General features: G+C 45.0%; 1 protein-coding gene across 1 annotated transcript; it reads left to right on the plus strand.

Moving 5' to 3' along the window:
• The first annotated feature begins 632 nt into the window (after positions 1–632).
• LOC310771843 (ras-related C3 botulinum toxin substrate 3) lies at positions 633–17,188 on the plus strand. Its single transcript, XM_083664355.1, has 6 exons — positions 633–755; positions 5,603–5,674; positions 9,225–9,342; positions 13,518–13,580; positions 14,792–14,951; positions 15,377–17,188. The coding sequence occupies exons 1-6, from the start codon at positions 721–723 to the stop codon at positions 15,505–15,507; spliced, it is 579 nt and encodes a 192-aa protein (XP_083520481.1). The 5' UTR covers positions 633–720; the 3' UTR covers positions 15,508–17,188.
• The last annotated feature ends 3,949 nt before the right edge of the window (positions 17,189–21,137 follow it).

Consider the following 21,137-nt stretch of genomic DNA (forward strand, 5'->3'; position numbering starts at 1 on the left):
TGCAAGTAGAAATTATATAAGACAGCTATGATATATATATATATGCTGTCGTTTTTTTATCCACCAGAATCCACCTCAATAAGGACACAAATACATGTTGTACTTTAATTGAATAGTTAGCCTATATTTTCTGCTACAATATATTGTAGCAATATATTTTACTTTTTCCTCTACATTTCCCTGACAGCTTTAGTTAGACTACTAGTTACTTTGCAGATTCAGATTACAATACAAGATATAAATTCACAAGCTACCCTACCAGCAGATAAAGTAATACAATATGTAAATAAATTAAAATTACCTACACATTTACCAGATGCAAAATTAAATGTTAATATTGCATCAATTATTATAATCCAAAATATATTTTAATTATTCTGAAATTGGCCACTACTACTTCGACCACCACCACCACCACTGAAGAAATGCATAAAAGAGGAACTGTTTTACTCTGTCAAAAAAAAGAAGAAGCGAAGTCGGAAGTGCCGGGAGCGAGCCCTTTTCTTCCCTCGCTGCTCTGCTACGCTGCTGGCCCTTTAAATCCAGTCGGTCTTCTCCGGAACCGCTCGGTCTTCTTCGTTCTCGACCCCTCTCACTGCGGCTCCTCCATCGCTGAGCAGAGTGGACTGGCCCAGCGCGCTGCTCTCTCTCATCACAGCCGCACCAGAGGATCTATCCAACCAACACTTCTCGCACACCGTCAGCCGCTCGCAGCACAAAATGCAGGCTATCAAATGCGTGGTGGTCGGCGACGGGTAAGATCAGAGGAAGCGTCCGTGGACGGATGGATGGATGAGTGGGTGGGTGGATGGATGGATGGATGAATGGGTGGGAGGATGATATGTAGGAAAAGGGGCTGGGGCTCAGTCTCCCTCTCTCTCTTTGACGGGTGGTCTGCTTTCATGTGGCCTATGCGAGACGCCTTTATAGCTGCCATTTGCATTGGGCGTGTGTCCTCCAGGTTATTGTGCGGGTAGGGAGAGAGCGCCTCGGCAGCACCTCCACGCCTCACAGGCCACTGGAGGCAGCTTGCTGAAGTGCTGATGCACGCTAAGGAATCTGAGGGCAAAAACAGGCCTCACCCGCTCCATTCTGCCCCCTCTCTCTCACCGCATCCCGATCCACCATCCATTTCCCTTTGCTGCTGCATCTACATCCTAACATCACGTCTGTGGACCAGCCTACTCTATTGCAGGAGATATCTGCATGCTGGGTTACAGCACTTATGGCTAAGGTCATCAATCAATCCAGATGAAGGCACCTGCATCTTCTCATTACAATTTCTCATTTGTTTGGCAGATGCTTTTATCCAAAGCGAGGTAGCCTACACATAAGATTTATGCAACACAAGCGAGGAGCACGGTTCTAGTCCAGAGAGAACAATGAGAGTAAGTGGGGCAAAATTGCCCCAAAGATTTGGATAATTTTATTTACATTCGATTAATTTAATTTAATGTCCATTTCCATCTCTGGGAGCTCATCAGCTGGTTGCCAAGAAGACGATGAAGAACACACACAAACAGCGCTGTTGTTCACACTACACTTTAGCAACTTCAGGGTTGCCACTGTTTTGTAATGATACATTTCAAGCACTTTATTTGAGCTAAGAACGCCTCACCTACAACAGCTAATGACAGCTCAGCAATCAGCAAATCGCTGTATACTGGAGAGTAATACTGGAGATAGTAAGAAGAAAGTGTATCAAAGTTGGCCCAGCAGTGCACTAGTGATGAGATGTAAAAATGTATCATAGGTGAATTTTGAGATTAGAGTGCACGAGGCTCCAAATCAGAGAGGCTAAATCTAAGCACGTTTAAGGACCTCTATAAATCCAAGCACTTTCAAGTATGCTTTCCAGACCTGTGGCAACCCTGAACCTTATGCACTAATTACTATTTATTTTTAAGTGCCCCCAACATTTTGTAAATGCCCCCACCTTTTCTTAAAGATTGAAAGGGACTCTGCGGATCGAATGGAGTTTGGTCAGTTGTTCCACCACAGAGGAACCACAGAGGAGAAGAGTTTGGCTAGAGATTTAGGGTCTTGTTGCAGCGGGACCAGGGGAACCACAGAGGAGAAGAGTCTGGCTAGAGACTTAGGGCCTTGTTGCAGCAGCACCAGATGGACCAGGGGAACCACAGAGGAGAATAATCTGGCTAGAGACTTAGGGCCTTGTTGTTGTGGCACCAGGGGAACCACAGAGAAGAGCTAGAGACTTAGGGCCTTGTTGTGGTGGCACCAGGGGAACCACAGAGGAGAATAATCTGGCTAGAGACTTAGGGCCTTGCTGTGGTGGCACCAGAGGAACCACAGAGGAGAATAATCTGGCTAGAGGCTTAGGGCCTTGTTGTTGTGGCACCAGGGGAACCACAGAGAAGAGCTAGAGACTTAGGGCCTTGTTGTGGTGGCACCAGAGGAACCACAGAGGAGAGCTAGAGGCTTAGGGCCTTGTTGTGGTGGCACCAGAGGAACCACAGAGGAGAGCTAGAGACTTAGGGCCTTGTTGTGGTGGCACCAGAGGAACCACAGAGGAGAGCTAGAGACTTAGGGCCTTGTTGTGGTGGCACCAGAGGAACCACAGAGGATAAGAATCTGGCTAGAGACTTAGGGCCTTGTTGTGGTGGCACCACAGGAACCACAGAGGAGAGCTAGAGACTTAGGGCCTTGTTGTGGTGGCACCAGAGGAACCACAGAGGAGAGCTAGAGACTTGGGGCCTTGTTGTGGTGGCACCAGAGGAACCACAGAGGAGAGCTAGAGACTTAGGGCCTTGTTGTGGCAGCACCAGAGGAACCACAGAGGATAAGAATCTGGCTAGAGACTTAGGGCCTTGTTGTGGTGGCACCAGAGGAACCACAGAGGAGAGCTAGAGACTTAGGGCCTTGTTGTGGCAGCACCAGAGGAACCACAGAGGATAAGAATCTGGCTAGAGACTTAGGGCCTTGTTGTGGTGGCACCAGAGGAACCACAGAGGATAAGAATCTGGCTAGAGGCTTAGGGCCTTGTTGTTGTGGCACCAGGGGAATCACAGAGGAGAGCTAGAGACTTAGGGCCTTGTTGTGGTGGCACCAGGGGAACCACAGAGAAGAGCTAGAGGCTTAGGGCCTTGTTGTGGTGGCACCAGGGGAACCACAGAGGAGAGCTAGAGACTTAGGGCCTTGTTGTGGTGGCACCAGGGGAACCACAGAGAAGAGCTAGAGACTTAGGGCCTTGTTGTGGTGGCACCAGGGGAACCACAGAGAAGAGCTAGAGACTTAGGGCCTTGTTGTGGTGGCACCAGAGGAACCACAGAGGAGAGCTAGAGACTTAGGGCCTTGTTGTGGTGGCACCAGAGGAACCACAGAGGAGAGCTAGAGACTTAGGGCCTTGTTGTGGTGGCACCAGAGGAACCACAGAGGAGAGCTAGAGACTTAGGGCCTTGTTGTGGTGGCACCAGAGGAACCACAGAGGAGAGCTAGAGGCTTAGGGCCTTGTTGTGGTGGCACCAGAGGAACCACTGTTACCGCTTTCAGACAGACACGGTTCTGGTTCTGGCTCTGGCTCCGTTCTGGAGTCTCAGAACCTTGGTGCTTTCTGGCGAACCAGCCCGTGTTCACACCAGTTTAAGCGGAACCAAAGTGGGAGGACATTATTCGGTAGTCCTTCAGTTTTTTTTTTTTTTTTAAGTTTATTAATTATTTGGTCTGGCGTTTGAGTGAACCCAGCCTTGGCCCTCTCTTCTGCAAGTTCGGCATATGACTTGCTCTTTCTTGTACTGCTTTCTAGCTTTTCTTGAGATTCGGTAGATGCCCAAATCGCCACTAAACATTTCGTTTCCTCAGCAGACCACTGCAAATTATTTTTCTCCATGTTGTCACTGCCTTCTTCTCCTTCCTGCTCGTTTTCACAGCCTAGAATGAGACACGCCCACTGATGATGTCACGGTTCCCAAGGAAAACCAACTATTTTTTGGTTCCGCTGAGAACCAACTTTTCAGGTTCCGAACCAATTATTTTTTCGGTCTGAACGCGCCGGCCAGTTCAGATTAGGGTTCTGGAACCGGAACCGGCACGGAGCCCTGCCGGTGTGAAAGCCCTAAAGAGTCTGGTTAGAGACTTAGGGCTTTGTTGCAGCACCAGCAGGCGCCGCTCCTTGGCAGAGTGTAGTGAGCGGTAGGGAGCGTAGACCTGAATGAGGGAGGTCAGGTCAGGTTAGGTACTGTAGGTGAGGTGGTGGGAGCTGTTTTGGGTGCTCCTTTGTAGGCCAGCATCAAGGACAGTGAATGGGAGCCAGTAACATCATGTGTGTATCTGCATCTTCTCATTCCTCACAGGGCATGGTAGGAGATGTAGGTGACAGGACCATCGGCCCATATACTCTTTTTTACATCCTTATTTCTCATCCTCCAACCCTCCCACCCCTCTCTCTCTCTCTGCCCCACTCTCCTTCCCAGCCAGGCAAACTCACTGACCCCAAATTTCACTGTGCCCACCTCACACACATTGGGAGTGTATGTAGGAAGAGAGAGAGAGAGAGAGAGGGGGGGGGTGGACACACTCAAAATCACTCTCATTACTGCATGCATGAGTACACCGCTCACTCCAATGCTCCAAGCCACTTACTGATCTATGCAGTGTCCCTCGGACAGACAAACTGCCAAATACTGAGCTTGTGTCAGTGTAGAATGGGGAGGGGCTGTGTGTGTGTGTGTGTGTGTGTGTGTGTGTGTGTGTGTGTGTGTGTGTGTGCCTGTGTGTGTGTGCCTGTGTGTGTGTGTGCGTAAGTGAAATGGGGCTTGGTATCAGAGGGGGTGACTCTGCCCCTCAGGCAACATGAATGTAGGCCAGTGTCTCTGTGGCACTGTGAAAGGGAGGGGCTGCATGTCTTTACTAGTATGCATGCATACAGTCATGTTTTGTTTGACCCTTACTATGAGGATGGAGCTACATTACAAACAACTAGACAACGCAGACCCAACAAGGATCTATTTTTTAGTAGGGATGCAGGATCGGACTGCATAATCGGGCACGTCGGGGCAAATGCCCAGTTGCCTGGCCTGGCCTGGCCTGCAAAAAAAAAAAAGATTATTACTTGATTCAGGGTTAAAGTGGGCGCATCTCATTGTAAAATTGGACTTGGCCCAAATTGGGCTTCAAACGGCCCAAATTGGGCTTCAAACGGCCCAAATCTGGCTTCAAACGACCCAAATTGGGCTTCAAACGGCCCAAATCTGGCTTCAAACGGCCCAAATTGGGCTTCAAACGGCCCAAATTGGGCTTCAAACGCGTCGCCCCGTGTCGGCCTGGCCTGCTTGGTATCTAATGCCCGGCCTGAATTATGATCCCAGTCCGCCCCTGTAGGGATGTACAATGATATCAGAATGTTATTATCCGTATCAGCCGATAATGGCTTTAAAATGAAATATCGCATCTTCTGCTGATTATGACAGGCCATTAAAATGACGCTTTAATTAATTCAATAAAAATGTCTATCTATTTATAATCCTGTATCCTATACCCCCCCCCCCCCCCAACACACACACACACACACACACACACACACACACACACACACACACACACACACACACACACACATTGTGTATTCTTTATCCCCCCCACACAGGGCTGTAGGTAAGACCTGTCTGCTGATCAGCTACACTACCAATGCCTTCCCCGGGGAATACATACCCACTGTGTGAGTAACCCACATTATTTCAGTATTACTTGATGTAGGTGATGTGTTAAATAAACAGGTTGGTTCGCCACAAATATAAAAGAACATCAGTAATCATTCAGAAAAGCATTGATTAATGCTGTATCGACTTCTATTGGCCATTAGTACAAGGAACTAGGAATTGCAACATAGGCAGCTTTTTGGCACAGCTTAAAGCAATATTCCACTTAGTTTGAACATAGACCTTATTGAAACGGATGCAGCTGGATGAATTCATAGCAAGATCAGATGCAGCTGGATGAATTCGTAGCAAATTGTAGATTTTTGCTTCCCATTAATTTGAAGAGGCCAGAAAATATGATGAACAGATTCAACAACATATCCTGTTATTAAGACAATAAAGCAGTCCTGCGTCTGTCCTCATTTGACTTTTTTTTTTCCCCCTTCTGTGAGAGGCATTATTATTTATTGCATAGTGGAATATGGTTGTCAGGGTAGCTGGAGGTGTCACTGTTTTGAGACACACAAAAAAGGAACAGAAACTTAGCTGTTATATAACCTGTAAATGTTTAATCTGCTGTCGCAGAAAGCCTGAAATATATCGGCAGAAAAATCCACCTCAACTTTACCGTCCAAACTTCCTGCCGTTTACAAGGAAGACCCCTTTTTATCCTATACAAATTCACGTGTGGGTTTCCTGGACGCTGGTGGTGAAGCCCTCATTTGACATTTTTATTCTTGGTTTACACTAAAGTTAGTATTTAAAAAATAATGGTAGATCCGCCCTCCCAAACAGGAACTATCTCTCGTAAATGGTATCATCCCCTATGGTCTCTTCTGCTATTTGGCAAAATTTTGTTCTAAAATGTTGCACCAACAGTCCATTGAAAATTGTTGAATCACCAATGTGTTAAATGTCAGTTTTCAGTCTATTTTCAAGCCTCATTCAAATGAATGAAATTTGTCCAGCTGCATCTGAACCTGGTGATGAGTTTGTATTCTGGCTTTCATGGTCAAATAAAGTTCAAACTAAGTGGAATATTGCTTTAGGGTGGCTTGTAATTGACATAAATAAAGTCACATATACCAGAGAGGAGAAAGCTAGCTAATAGAGCGCCGCAGGAATGAGTCCTAAAACCCGGAAGTTAGCATCGCCTGGTTCCCTTGTCTGGAAGTCTATGGGGTTTTTCTCTGGGGATTTTGGTTAGATGTCTGAAATAAGGTCTGTCACGAAAGCTTATGAAACTGAGACCTTTGTGTTCAGCAAGATAATCCTCACAAATGAACACAGTTTTTATGATTTTTAAAGTATTTACTGGCGATCACGTTTTGTGGCGATCACGATTTTTGGCGATCGCATTTACGCTTCAGAAATCATAAAAGTGGTCCTCTCTTGCTGACCCCCAAGTTCTCAGTTTCATAAACTTTTGTTAACTACAGACCTTATTTCAGGCATCTAACCAAAACTCCCATACAAAACTCCCATCTCTTGACTTCCAGACGAGAGAACCAGGCGATGCTAACTTCCGGGTTTGCCTACAAAATACACCATCCCTGCGGTACTCCATTAGAGCAGAGATTCCATGGAAACGTCTAGTGAAGGGATTATATCACCATGATAAATACTGCAATAACATTACTGCTTTGCCTTTTGCTTTTTTAGCTTGACGACAAGTCTTTTTACCCTTTGTGGCTGAAATGTGTTGCAAGGGGGGAGTTGTGTGCCTTGAAGCCCCCTAAGGCACGGGACTTTTTGTTACATTTTGTGTACAGGCCAGAAAGTGAGTTCTGAAAGCCACTCTCTCAGCATAGCCAAGTAACCATTGAGTCAATCCTATCAACCGCCTGCAGAATTTAGTACTATAGGGTAGCGTAGTGTAGAGGCAAAAGCACTCGCCTACCACCATAGAGACCCGGGTTCAATTCCTGGCAGCACAATGGAATTACTGTACTTCCGGCTTGGTGAGACGTTCCTACAGACACAATTGGCCATGTCTGCGGGTGAGAAGCTGGTACGGTATGTGTCCTGTTCGCTGCACTAGCGCCTCCTCTGGTCGGTTGCCTGTTCGCAGGGAGGGCAACTGGGTTGAATGATGTGATCCTCCCACACGCTACGTCCTGCCAGTGAAACTCCTCGCTGTCAGGTCAAAAGATGCGGCTGGCGAATGCACATGTATCAGAGGAAGCATGTGCTAGTCTACAACTCTCCCTAGATCGGCAGAGGGGGTGGAGCAACGACCGGCACAAGTACAATTGGGGAGAAAATGGGAGAAAATATCGGGGGGGGACTTTTTTTTTAAAGTGCTATGGCGTGGTAAAAACCTGAATTATTGCACCTTTAAAAGATAGTATATCTGATTGATACTTGATGCAAGATGTGTACCATGAATGTATGGCTAATTTATGGCTAATCTCAGATTTGCATTAAAATCTGTCAGCATGGTTGAATAAAGTCTGGATAATAGCACTCCTAATACAGTAATAGCAGAAGCAGTCCATAAAATTACCATAAAAGGGGCGTGGCCGGGCGAGTTGAGTTCCGGTTCCGGCGGTTCTTCAGGTATTGAAACGAGCTCGCCCCCAGAGGTTGAAAAAATAATTTATTGATTTTTTAACCGATGGGTTCCCAGATTGCTCAAGTGCAAAGGTGGGTAATGGTGTAGCAGTGTTGACGCTCCTCTACCTCCCTGGATGTAGACCTACATAATGCCGGGCTCAGACTACATGATTTGCTCACTCCCAACACATTTCCAGTGTCGGGCCCAAATATGAACGTCGGGAATGACGAACGGCGTCTTTACTCTCTACCTCTTGTAGTGTGACATAATCAAACACCAGTGTCGTGGCATCTGGGACGCCTCATAACACCCCGACAAAAAGTCTAGCATGCCAGAGTCTGTTTGGTCTTTTCTCGCCTAGCTTGACAACAATAGACCCTTCTCACGGGGGCCATTTTGTGTCCGAAAAGGCAGAATAAACACAGGTGCAAGCAAAACACTAATGAGGGTTTCCAAATTCCAATCATGGAAGTTGGAAACCCTCATTAGTGTTTTGCTTGCACCTGTGTTTCCCCTGCCTTTTCGACACAAATGGCCCCCGTGAGAAGGGTCCATTACGACGCGTTCCAGGGCTGCCTTTTGATTGCAGCTTGGTGCGGCTGTTTTCGGGGGCAGAGAGTCACAGAGCGTCCCCCGTAACCATAGCAACTCACTCACTCACTCTTTCCTGCCTGCCTGCGTGTGAGAGAGGAGAGCTGAACAACATGTAGGGAAAGTGAGAAATATACGTATGCTGTCTGTCTTGCCCGTGCGCTGTCAGCCCCCTTGTCATTCTGTGAGGTTATCAATTATGAATTTCTTTTTCACTGTGTGAGAAAAGGGACTTGAGAGCGGGCCGTTTCCCAATTCCAGCGTGAGAGTTGGCAGTCCTGGTCGGGGTCAGACTTGTAGTGTTGCCGGTCTCCCGATCAAAACATTGCCTATTCTGACATGGTGACATGGTGACAGACAGAAAATGCTGTAGTCTGATGTTGGCATTTGCATTTGATTCACTGACATCTGTCTTCCTGCAGCTTTGACAACTACTCTGCCAATGTGATGGTGGATGGGAAACCTGTGAACCTGGGCCTCTGGGATACAGCCGGACAGGAAGACTATGATAGGCTCAGACCACTGTCTTACCCACAGACGGTATCCAAACACACACGCGGGCGCGCAAGCGCACACACGCACACACACGCACACGCACACACACACACACACACACACACACACACACACACACACACACACACACAGCTCTCAAACACTATCTGAGGCCTCTGCATACAGCCTTCAATGGCACACTGCAGCAAATGTCCATGGTAACAAGTTGTATTCAGTCTTAAAGTTGTATTTTCCTTAAACAAGTTAAAAACGCTGCCAATGGGATGATATAATTCCAGTTGTTCCAATGCAGTTTCACTTATTTCAGGATAAAAAAGTCCCAGTGTCTTGAAACAAGGCGGAGGCCTGATGACAGCATTAAAGTCAGTTCAGACTACATCTTGAAACAAGGCGGAGGCCTGATCACTGCATTAAAACCAGTTCAGATTATGTCTTGAAACAAGGCGGAGGCCTGATCACTGCATTAAAGCCAGTTCAGATTATGTCTTGAAACAAGGCAGAGGTCTGATCACTGCATTAAAGCCAGTTCAGACTACATCTTGAAACAAGGCGGAGGCCTGATCACTGCATTAAAACCAGTTCAGATTATGTCTTGAAACAAGGCGGAGGCCTGATCACTGCATTAAAGCCAGTTCAGATTATGTCTTGAAACAAGGCAGAGGCCTGATCACTGCATTAAAGTCAGTTCAGATTATGTCTTGAAACAAGGCAGAGGCCTGATCACTGCATTAAAACCAGTTCAGATTATGTCTTGAAACAAGGCGGAGGCCTGATCACTACATTAAAACCAGTTCAGATTATGTCTTGAAACAAGGCGGAGGCTTGATCACTGCATTAAAGCCAGGTCAGATTATGTCTTGAAACAAGGCAGAGGCCTGATCACTGCATTAAAGTCAGTTCAGATTATGTCTTGAAACAAGGCGGTGGCCTGATCACTGCATTAAAGCCAGGTCAGATTACGTCTTGAAACAAGGCGGAGGCCTGATCACTGCATTAAAGCCAGGTCAGATTACGTCTTGAAACAAGGCGGAGGCCTGATCACTGCATTAAAGTCAGTTCAGATTATGTCTTGAAACAAGGCGGAGGCCTGATCACAGGATTAAAGTCAGTTCAGATTATGTCTTGAAACAAGGCGGAGGCCTGATCACTGCATTAAAGTCAGTTCAGATTACGTCTTGAAACAAGGCGGAGGCCTGGTCACTGCATTAAAGTCAGTTCAGATTATGTCTTGAAACAAGGCGGAGGCCTGATCACTGCATTAAAGCCAGTTCAGATTATGTCTTGAAACAAGGCAGAGGCCTGATCACTGCATTAAAGCCAGGTCAGATTACGTCTTGAAACAAGGCGGAGGCCTGATCACTGCATTAAAGCCAGGTCAGATTATGTCTTGAAACAAGGCGGAGGCCTGATCACAGCATTAAAGTCAGTTCAGATTATGTCTTGAAACAAGGCGGAGGCCTGATCACAGCATTAAAGCCAGGTCAGATTACGTCTTGAAACAAGGCAGAGGTCTGATCACTGCATTAAAACCAGTTCAGATTATGTCTTGAAACAAGGCAGAGGCCTGATCACTGCATTAAAGCCAGTTCAGACTACATCTTGAAACAAGGCGGAGGCCTGATCACTGCATTAAAACCAGTTCAGATTATGTCTTGAAACAAGGCAGAGGCCTGATCACTGCATTAAAGTCAGTTCAGATTATGTCTTGAAACAAGGCGGAGGCCTGATCACTGCATTAAAACCAGTTCAGATTATGTCTTGAAACAAGGCAGAGGCCTGATCACTGCATTAAAGCCAGTTCAGACTACATCTTGAAACAAGGCGGAGGCCTGATCACTGCATTAAAACCAGTTCAGATTATGTCTTGAAACAAGGCAGAGGCCTGATCACTGCATTAAAGTCAGTTCAGATTATGTCTTGAAACAAGGCGGAGGCCTGACCACTGCATTAAAGTCAGTTCAGACTACATCTTGAAACAAGGCGGAGGCCTGATGACTGCATTAAAGCCAGTTCAGACTACATCTTGAAACAAGGCGGAGGCCTGATCACTGCATTAAAGTCAGTTCAGACTACATCTTGAAACAAGGCGGAGGCCTGATCACTGCATTAAAGCCAGTTCAGATGTCTTGAAACAAGGCGGAGGGCTGATCACTGCATTAAAGCCAGTTCAGATTATGTCTTGAAACAAGGCAGAGGCCTGATCACTGCATTAAAGTCAGTTCAGATTATGTCTTGAAACAAGGCGGAGGCCTGATCACTGCATTAAAGCCAGTTCAGATCACGTCTTGAAACAAGGCGGAGGCCTGATCACTGCATTAAAACCAGTTCAGATTACGTCTTGAAACAAGGCGGAGGCCTGATCACTGCATTAAAGCCAGGTCAGATTACGTCTTGAAACAAGGCAGAGGCCTGATCACTGCATTAAAGTCAGTTCAGATTATGTCTTGAAACAAGGCGGAGGCCTGATCACTGCATTAAAGCCAGGTCAGATTACGTCTTGAAACAAGGCGGAGGCCTGATCACTGCATTAAAGCCAGGTCAGATTACGTCTTGAAACAAGGCGGAGGCCTGATCACAGCATTAAAGTCAGTTCAGATTATGTCTTGAAACAAGGCAGAGGCCTGATCACTGCATTAAAGTCAGTTCAGATTATGTCTTGAAACAAGGCGGAGGCCTGATCACTGCATTAAAGTCAGTTCAGACTACATCTTGAAACAAGGCGGAGGCCTGATCACTGCATTAAAGCCAGGTCAGATTACGTCTTGAAACAAGGCGGAGGCCTGATCACTGCATTAAAGACAGGTCAGATTACGTCTTGAAACAAGGCGGAGGCCTGATCACTGCATTAAAGCCAGGTCAGATTACGTCTTGAAACAAGGCGGAGGCCTGATCACAGCATTAAAGTCAGGTCAGATTACGTCTTGAAACAAGGCGGAGGCCTGATCACTGCATTAAAGTCAGTTCAGACTACATCTTGAAACAAGGCGGAGGCCTGATCACTGCATTAAAGTCAGTTCAGACTACATCTTGAAACAAGGCAGAGGCCTGATCACTGCATTAAAGCCAGGTCAGATTACGTCTTGAAACAAGGCGGAGGCCTGATCACAGCATTAAAGCCAGTTCAGACTACATCTTGAAACAAGGCGGAGGCCTGATCACTGCATTAAAACCAGTTCAGATTATGTCTTGAAACAAGGCAGAGGCCTGATCACTGCATTAAAGTCAGTTCAGATTATGTCTTGAAACAAGGCGGAGGCCTGATCACTGCATTAAAGCCAGGTCAGATTACGTCTTGAAACAAGGCGGAGGCCTGATCACTGCATTAAAGTCAGTTCAGACTACATCTTGAAACAAGGCGGAGGCCTGATCACTGCATTAAAACCAGTTCAGATTATGTCTTGAAACAAGGCAGAGGCCTGATCACTGCATTAAAGTCAGTTCAGATTATGTCTTGAAACAAGGCGGAGGCCTGACCACTGCATTAAAGTCAGTTCAGACTACATCTTGAAACAAGGCGGAGGCCTGATCACTGCATTAAAGCCAGTTCAGACTACATCTTGAAACAAGGCGGAGGCCTGATCATTGCATTAAAGTCAGTTCAGACTACATCTTGAAACAAGGCGGAGGCCTGATCACTGCATTAAAGCCAGTTCAGACTACATCTTGAAACAAGGCAGAGGCCTGATCACTGCATTAAAGCCAGTTCAGATGTCTTGAAACAAGGCGGAGGCCTGACCACTGCATTAAAGCCAGTTCAGATTATGTCTTGAAACAAGGCAGAGGCCTGATCACTGCATTAAAACCAGTTCAGATTATGTCTTGAAACAAGGCGGAGGCCTGACCACTGCATTAAAGCCAGTTCAGATTATGTCTTGAAAGAAGTTTCAAGACTGCTGATTACAAGACAGCAAGTTGTATAGTGTGAACAGAACAGCGATCTGACGACGTTGACCGTCATGTAGTGTAGTGTGTCTGTGCTCTTAGTATCAAGAAAATGATACTGCATCAAAGAAAATCGGTTGATATTTGGATCTGAAAGTGAAACAACCTCAACCCATTGGCAGATTTCTCTTTACAGGTTTTAAGAGAAATACAATTTTAAGCGTACTAAATGACAATGGCCATTTTTTTGCAGCCACGCACACACTCTGACACATAGATCTTGCTCTCAACTAGCCATCTCTCTGGTTCTCTCCCAGGATGTGTTCTTGATATGCTTCTCCCTGGTCAGCCCGGCCTCCTTTGAGAACGTCCGAGCTAAGGTCAGTACACTGACTGACCCCTCGAGTCTGACCACAACGAGGCACATCTATGGCTCCTCCTGGTTTATCGCAACGCTGTCGGGGGGGAGAAAGGCACCCCTGTCCGGACCTCGTCTTACAATGTTGTGGATTTGAGTGCTGTTCGTTCTACATACGGGACGTGGTACAGAGCAATGTTGCATGGCGAGGTCTGAACCAGGCCAGGCCTGCTCTATAGAGGGAGAGGAACCTTACTGTGCTTTCAACTGCTGAGCATCATGAGCTCCCATGTGAAGTCACACTCTTCCCTTAAGGTCACATGTCCCTCTGTACAGCTTGTCTGGCACCAGGCCAACAGGATTCTCATCATGGGAAGTAAAGATTAGCTCAGGTTGCTTTGCCCAAGGAGGTTTTGCGCTCAGAACTATGGTTTCATTCAGGGCGATAGTCCACACGTACACAGGTTTTTTGTAAAACAGGGTTTTTCCTCCTCCGTTTTCAAAAACAATCCGGTCCACACCAACGATGTTTTAGAATATCGCTCCGTCCTCCAGATATTTTGGCTTCATCTTTGTCTAGCGGTACGAGGTGGGGACACGTTGTCCGTAGTCTCGCGGGTAGCCAGCCGTAGATAAATCTACGTCTGGAGCACAACTCTGAAAAGTGGTTTTTGACCAACCACGGACCTCGTGGACGGTCCATTCGGAATGTGTGCACGCTGTATGACGTAACTTCCGCCACAGCCCAGCCAATCAGATTTCTCCCTCAGAATCTTGTGGGATCACCATCTTGGCTTCCAGAAGGTTGACATGTGATTCAGACCCTCCCTCGCTGGAAGCTTGCTGACATCGACGTTGGGTCTGACCATGTGAGACTAACATTTATATACAGTCAATGGTCCACATCAATACAGGAAAACAGAGTTTTGAAAAATGTCCACCTTGGGTGGAGTTTTCCAAAAGGTCCATTTTCACTGACATAAAATGGCGTTTGCATGTGGAAGAAAGGTCAAAATGCATAGAAAAAGCTACGTTTTCAAAAATATCTGTGTACGTGTGAACAAGACAAATCTATTATTACAAACCCATATTTCCACCATTGGTAGAATCTATTGCATGTCAGCGTGGAAAGGTGCTAATCGCTCTGCCACTCTATCCAGCTAACTCTCCTCTCTCTTCTCTCGCGGACTTCTTCCTTTATATGCATGTGTGTGTGTGTGTGTGGTGCCCTAGTGGTACCCTGAGGTGAGACACCATTGCCCCAACACGCCCATCATCCTGGTGGGCACCAAGCTGGATCTGAGAGACGACAAGGACACCATCGAGAGGCTGAGAGACAAAAAGCTGTCCCCCATCACCTACCCCCAGGGCCTGGCCATGGCCAGAGAGATTGGTGAGGCTGTGATTGCCTTATGTGCCACTGCATGGGTTATGTGAGATCAACATTCAATACATTATTACCATTACAAGGCTTTGTTCAGTAGCCTAATCAATTCTGATTGGCCAATGACGGCATTCTGACGTCCGTTTTGATCATCTTGTTCTAATCGAATTAACTGACGACACCTTGTGCCAAAAAGATGTTACTCCTTACTTCCTGCAGTAACTTGGTTGCTCCTGATAATTTTTTGGGGCAGAAGGTTGAGAATTAACCTTTTTCACAGCAGCCATTTTGTGTCTAAAAAGCAGGGTTTACCATTATTCCGTCACCTCTTTACTGCTCTCACTCGGCCCTCCCAAGCTGCTGCTGTGCTTTACAGGTAGAATCAACGGCACTGAGAACTAAATTCTTGTGTCCCATGTGTGTGCGCCCTCTAGGGGCCGTGAAGTACCTGGAGTGCTCTGCGCTGACCCAGCGGGGCCTGAAGACGGTGTTCGACGAGGCCATCCGAGCCGTGCTCTGCCCTCCGCCCGTCAAGAAGCGGGGGAAGAGGTGCACCGTGTTCTGAGGAGGAAGCTACGCTAATGCTAACACACACAGTACATGACCGTGAACAACAACCACTACTTCTCTGAGAGGATGAGAGAGAGAGAAACCTAGACAGAGTGAGTGTGCACTGCTGAGATTTTCTTTCTTTATATTGATGTTTTTTCAAAGTGATGTTGGTAACAAGGCCAATAACATAATACATTTTTTACATTACCGAATAAGTTTGTTTCTCTGTGAAAGACGTTGACTGTCCATCTACTTTATACAGCATAGAACCACATCGAGTTGCCATTGTTTTATATGCAGAGGAACGACAAAGGTTTCTATTACTCTTATTCATACTGTAACTGCACCATCCCTTCTTTCTCAGCCATGCTTGCTTGAGTTGATGCAATGTTGACTAAGTAGAAAGTGAACTGTGAATACGCCTTCAGGTTTGAAGTTACCCTTAGCGTCTGACCTAGGATCAGTGTGTGGTGCCATGGAGACAAAATTCATACTTCTGGCATGCTAAAATTCTCAAAATGGGACAAAATACTGTTTTGGCAGCCTGGTCTCACGAAATGTAATGAGCATGATTGAAATGCAGATCATGTGTTCCATGCACGAAAAAGTCAAATGGTTTTTTTACCCACCATGAAGGGATTATGTGAAGGAGGCACGACAAAAAACTGGCAACCAATTCTCACCTATTTTACGCTAGCTTCTTATTTTACTGCCCAGAACTTTACCAGAGCATTGACCAAATGTTTACTTGCCTAAGCTTATAGATTTGAGCTAACCTTGTCACATGACAAACGAGAAAAGGTCAAATTTGTGTTACTGTCACATCATCTTTTCATGGTGGAGGAATGATCGCCTGGTAAAACCAATCCTGATAAGGTTATCTCATATTCTGTTTCACTCTACCTATCATCAGTCTAGACTTCCAGCAGCTATTTCAGTGGGTGGGAGTACTTGGCTTGACAGACAACTCCTTCAGCCATTCAGCATTGCCAAATCCAGTCGGAAGAAGGGTGAAAATGTATTGTCAAGAAACTCCGCTGGTGCATACTCTTGTTCTGTTTAATTGTTATTGAGTCTATTTCTACAATAAATGCACTTATGGCTGTGTTTATTCAACTAACATTAATGTTACCGTTTGTTGCTTCGGGAGATGTCATTACTATTTTGCCCGATTGGCCCGGTTATGTCATCAACTACAACGCAGGCCCTGATTGGCCCGGTTCCATTGGCATTTCAGGAAGTGGCTGTGGGCGGCTGGACGTCCAGACCGATACGTAGAGCGAAACAGGATGTGAGGTCACGTGATCAGGATGGTTTTACCACACTAGAGGAATGTAATCTTCACATTAGTCGTGTTCACAACGTGAGTCAATGCTCGTTCCACAAATGTTGTGACTCGTGTCGTTTGCAGAGATTGAGGCAAACGTCCGATTCTAGACAAGTGTCTATGGGTAACTTCATCTAACTGTGTGAACACGTGACAGACAAGCATGCCAAACATGGGGCTGTACAACCTTGCTGCCTGAGCTCTGCATCTGGGGCAGAGGAGCTTGCATGGGTCTTAATGATATTCTCTGTCTTAATTTATCCCATTGCTTAGATCTTAAATATGTTCTGTGTGTGTGTGTGTGTGTGTGTGTGTGTGTGTGTGTGTGTGTGTGTGTGTGTGTGTGTGTGTGTGTGTGTGTGTGTGTGTGTGTGTGTGTGTGTGTGTGTGTGTGTGTGTGTGTGTCGCAAGCGTGTGTCGCAAGCGTGCATGCCAATGTGCAAGCTTGTGTGCGTGCGCATGTGGATGAGCACATGTTGGTATTGGTGAGAGTGAGCTTGGGTTAGCCTGTAAAAGACAGTATTGTTTTGAGCAAATTTTTTAGTGTCCAGTTTTTTGGTACTATTTCATATTGTATTGTAGTAATACACAAGACTTTTCAACAAACTGTCGGCATAAGGAAATGAAAAAGTAAGTAAGTAAAAAGGGATATCAATGATGAGTCTAGTGATGTACAGAATAACCCTTAGAGAAGGAATGTGTTATGAATATCTATCTACATGTACCTGAATATTTAGCTCTTGAAACTAAATTCAAACTAAAAAGGATTCTAGTCGCTCACATTGAAGTTAGAAGTGTTGCAAAACAATGTACAATAAATGGGCCAATCTTTGTGTTGTTTGTCAGTTGTGGCAAACAGTGCGGATTGCACCTTTTATGAAATGCATTTTCTGTATGGTTGCGGGGACTCCAGTGTGTCTGTCTCCCTCACCTGGCGAGACGCAGCACTGCGGGCCCACCTGTCATGCTGTCTTTGGTTGGCATAGCAAACTGTGTGGTTGAATAATGTCGTGTCTGGTCCTGCCTAGGGTGTCGAAAATGTAGCTGAGAAACGCAGCAAAAAATACAAATCTATTGCATGGAAATTATCTGGTTATTTGACCCACTGTAATTCTTAGGAGAGGTTGTATGATGAAATGCATTGGCCATGTATGTATGTAATGTAAGATGACTTGTATACTTGTTCCAATTGTTTGTCTTATTTTTTATGACTTCACGTCTGTGTGGTATTTCAATTTTTGTATACTAAATACAAATGTATATGTAAGGCACTTTGCTTTCTGTCGTGACTGCCGTTATTCTACTGGCGTTCAGCCACAAACCACACAGGGAAGCACAAAGTCAGCTGTGCACTAGTTTCATCAGTGAAATAGGGCATTCTCGAAAAAGCGCTATGAGTTCCATTTATTATTATTATTATTATTATTATTCACGATTACTGCATTTTAGTAGTCGACTACTCCCCAAAAATAGTAGACTAGTCATGGGAGATATATCATATTTTTTTCACCCAATACAAATGATAAATTATTGTCAAAAAGATGTCAAAAACAGCCAGTAAAGGGTTAACTAATGTAGGCGGGACCAACCTGGGGGTATGTGAAAACATAAATATCAGCAGTGTTTACCATACTAAGCTACATAACATCTACATAGTAGACAACCTTGCGAGTAACGCGGATGTGCTTGACACGACCCTTGTCATGTCAAGCACTGATATTTATGTTTTCAAGAATATAGACGATTCATTTGAATTCGATGGCCACCCGTATAGAATAACGTCATATGGATTACAAACGGCAGTGGGGGAACGGGAACTGCTATTTACCATGTGACGGACAGCAAACGCAGCAGGCTGAGCTAGCGTCACCAACGTAAATACATGGTTAATTTTCTCGTTGTCTCTATATACTGTAATAAGGATATGAGCCGCTGCGTGTCGGAAAATAAGCTTACAGGACGTAAATGCAAGCATTTCACCTGCCCCGTTTTCAGGTCACAGTTCAAAACAAATTATTGTTTCAGTGCATAATATCAAACCAAACTTATCAGGGTGACTTAAAAAATCATATTTAAAATTGGAAATAAGGTCCAGGTTGTAAAAAACCAGATGCTTCTTTATCATCAGTAGTTTGAACACTGTAAGCAAATAAGCTGATGAAGAAGACTGGGCAAAGTCTCTCTGACTCTAGCCCAGAGGTTTGGTTCGATTCCCGATCGGGGAGAAATGTTGTTCCTTAAACTGGTCTCCCATCTCTCAACATGGCTGGAAACACCCGCCCAAGCCTCAGACACTTTTGAATGGTGCCAGAGGAAAGAGTGAAAATTGCTGAGAAAACCAGTATTAAGAAGTCTGACCTGGTGGCAAACAGCACGCTGTATTGAGGTCTCAATCTCTTTTGAGGTCGTGGGTTCGAGTCTCAGTCAGGTTTGAATGGCGACAAACTATTTCTAAATTGACTAAAAGCTCAAATATAGCCTTTTCCAGATTTTGACCTATAGCCAGGCACTTCAAAAGTCATACAGTGAGAAATACAGTATCAGTGACAGTGCCTTTGTGGTTCACTGTCTATGTCAGCTGCCTCCAGAGAAAGAGCTTGTGTGTTCTCAGCTGGAATGTGTACAGACTGAACTTTTGTCTGTTTTTTGAGGCAGCAAAGTTATTTGTATTTGAATAAAAGTGTAAATAGGCGTAAAAAAATCTTCTTTTAGCTTTTATTACACTTTTAATTAATTTGAGGATATTATTTTTTTTGGGGGGGGGGGGGGGCATTTCATCTTTATTTATTTTTTATATAGGACAGTAGGCAGACAGGAAAGGTGGGGAGAGAGAGAGGGGATGACATGCGGCAAAGGACCGCAGGTCGGATTCGAGTTGCACGAGGATATTTAAGTGTTAACATAAATGTTCTTCAATAAACTATACTGCAAAGGAGGGTTTCTACAGTGGGTTTTTATCCCTTGTCTATCAGAACAGAGACAATTGCACTCACCACTCAGCCACACCCATAGAGGTCAGGCTACACTTCCATGACATACAGACAGCGGCAGAGGAAACAAATAATTTGTATAAATAAATAAACTATAGCCTACTGCAAAATTTTTGAGACTGTATAATGTATAATCTTAAAAAATAAAAGACTGCAGGATATTTACAGAAGATTTTCTAGCCCGGTAAAGAACTTCCTAATTATGAAGCGCAGCTTTCTTTTTCAAATCACATACTCATATTCCTCTCTTACTGTATCTCCTTCTTGTCAGACCTACTTCAACAGTCACAGATCAAGGTTTAAAGCTACAATATGAAAGCATTGCAAGAGGAAGTGGGCTATAGCTCACTCAGATAAACATGTGGATGTTGTGGGATGTTTGAAGGTTTTTTGTTCAATCCCTGCCTCAGGCAACACCTGTCATGCCCTTCTTTTATCATCATCAGTAGTTTGAACACTGATAGAAATAAGCTGATGTAGGAGTTGAGTCTCTAGCTCAGTCAGATAAACAGCTGCTCACTCGTCCAATTCCAACCGATCTCACCCTTTATGCTCTGTGTGTTGTTTTCAGTGTGAACACAGTCTGTAGATTTCAGGAGGTTAACTCCAAACAATATAGCTCAGCGGGCTGAGTAGCTGTGTCTGTGTTGCTACCTGACAGGTGGACTATTGGTTCGATTCCCGATGGAGGAGACATATTACAGCACCGCCCTGTCTTTAACGTCACCTGCTGTTTACGCCTAGTGGCCGGCTTTAATATCCTGAAATTAATTAGAATATTGATTTGATTTGATACTTTATTGTCCACCATGGTGGAAATTTTTCTTTGGCTTCTCTTCCCATCAAGATACATTGTGCACAGTCAGCACACCATAAAACATAAAGACATAGAACATAAAACACACATGTACAAGTTAAGACATAGATAGTGCAAATAAACATATGATTCCAAATACAAACACCTAACTAAAAATGGCTTCCTACCTATCTAAAATACCAGTCATATACCTACCTACCTAAAATATTACAAATACAATACCTAACTAAAATGGCTTCCTAATTCCTAACTATCTAAAATACCAGTCATATACCTACCTATCTAAAATATTACATAGCGCAGCAGTGACAGCACACAGGACAGTTCATTTATTTAATGACCGTATGGCACAGGGGATAAATGAGTTTTTGTAAATGTTCCGGTTGGCCCTTGGGACCCTGAATCGACGACCGGATGGAAGCAGCTGGAATGCAGAGTTCAGTGGGTGCGAGGCATCACCACTGATCTTCCTGTGTAATAGTGTAATAAAAACTAAAAGAAGATTGTTA

This window comes from Poromitra crassiceps, assembly GCF_964638095.1.
Source record: "Poromitra crassiceps genome assembly, contig: HAP1_SCAFFOLD_1371, whole genome shotgun sequence".
In the NCBI taxonomy this organism is placed as follows: domain Eukaryota; kingdom Metazoa; phylum Chordata; class Actinopteri; order Beryciformes; family Melamphaidae; genus Poromitra; species Poromitra crassiceps.

What these genes read in the sequence shown, in the direction of transcription:
- LOC310771843 (XM_083664355.1), top strand. Translation starts at nt 721, where the DNA reads ATGCAGGCTATCAAATGCGTGGTGGTCGGCGACGG. An exon ending in TGCGTGGTGGTCGGCGACGG is followed by an intron (nt 756 to 5,602) that starts GTAAGATCAGAG and finishes CCCCCCACACAG; the next exon opens with GGCTGTAGGTAAGACCTGTC. An exon ending in CACTGTCTTACCCACAGACG is followed by an intron (nt 9,343 to 13,517) that starts GTATCCAAACAC and finishes GTTCTCTCCCAG; the next exon opens with GATGTGTTCTTGATATGCTT.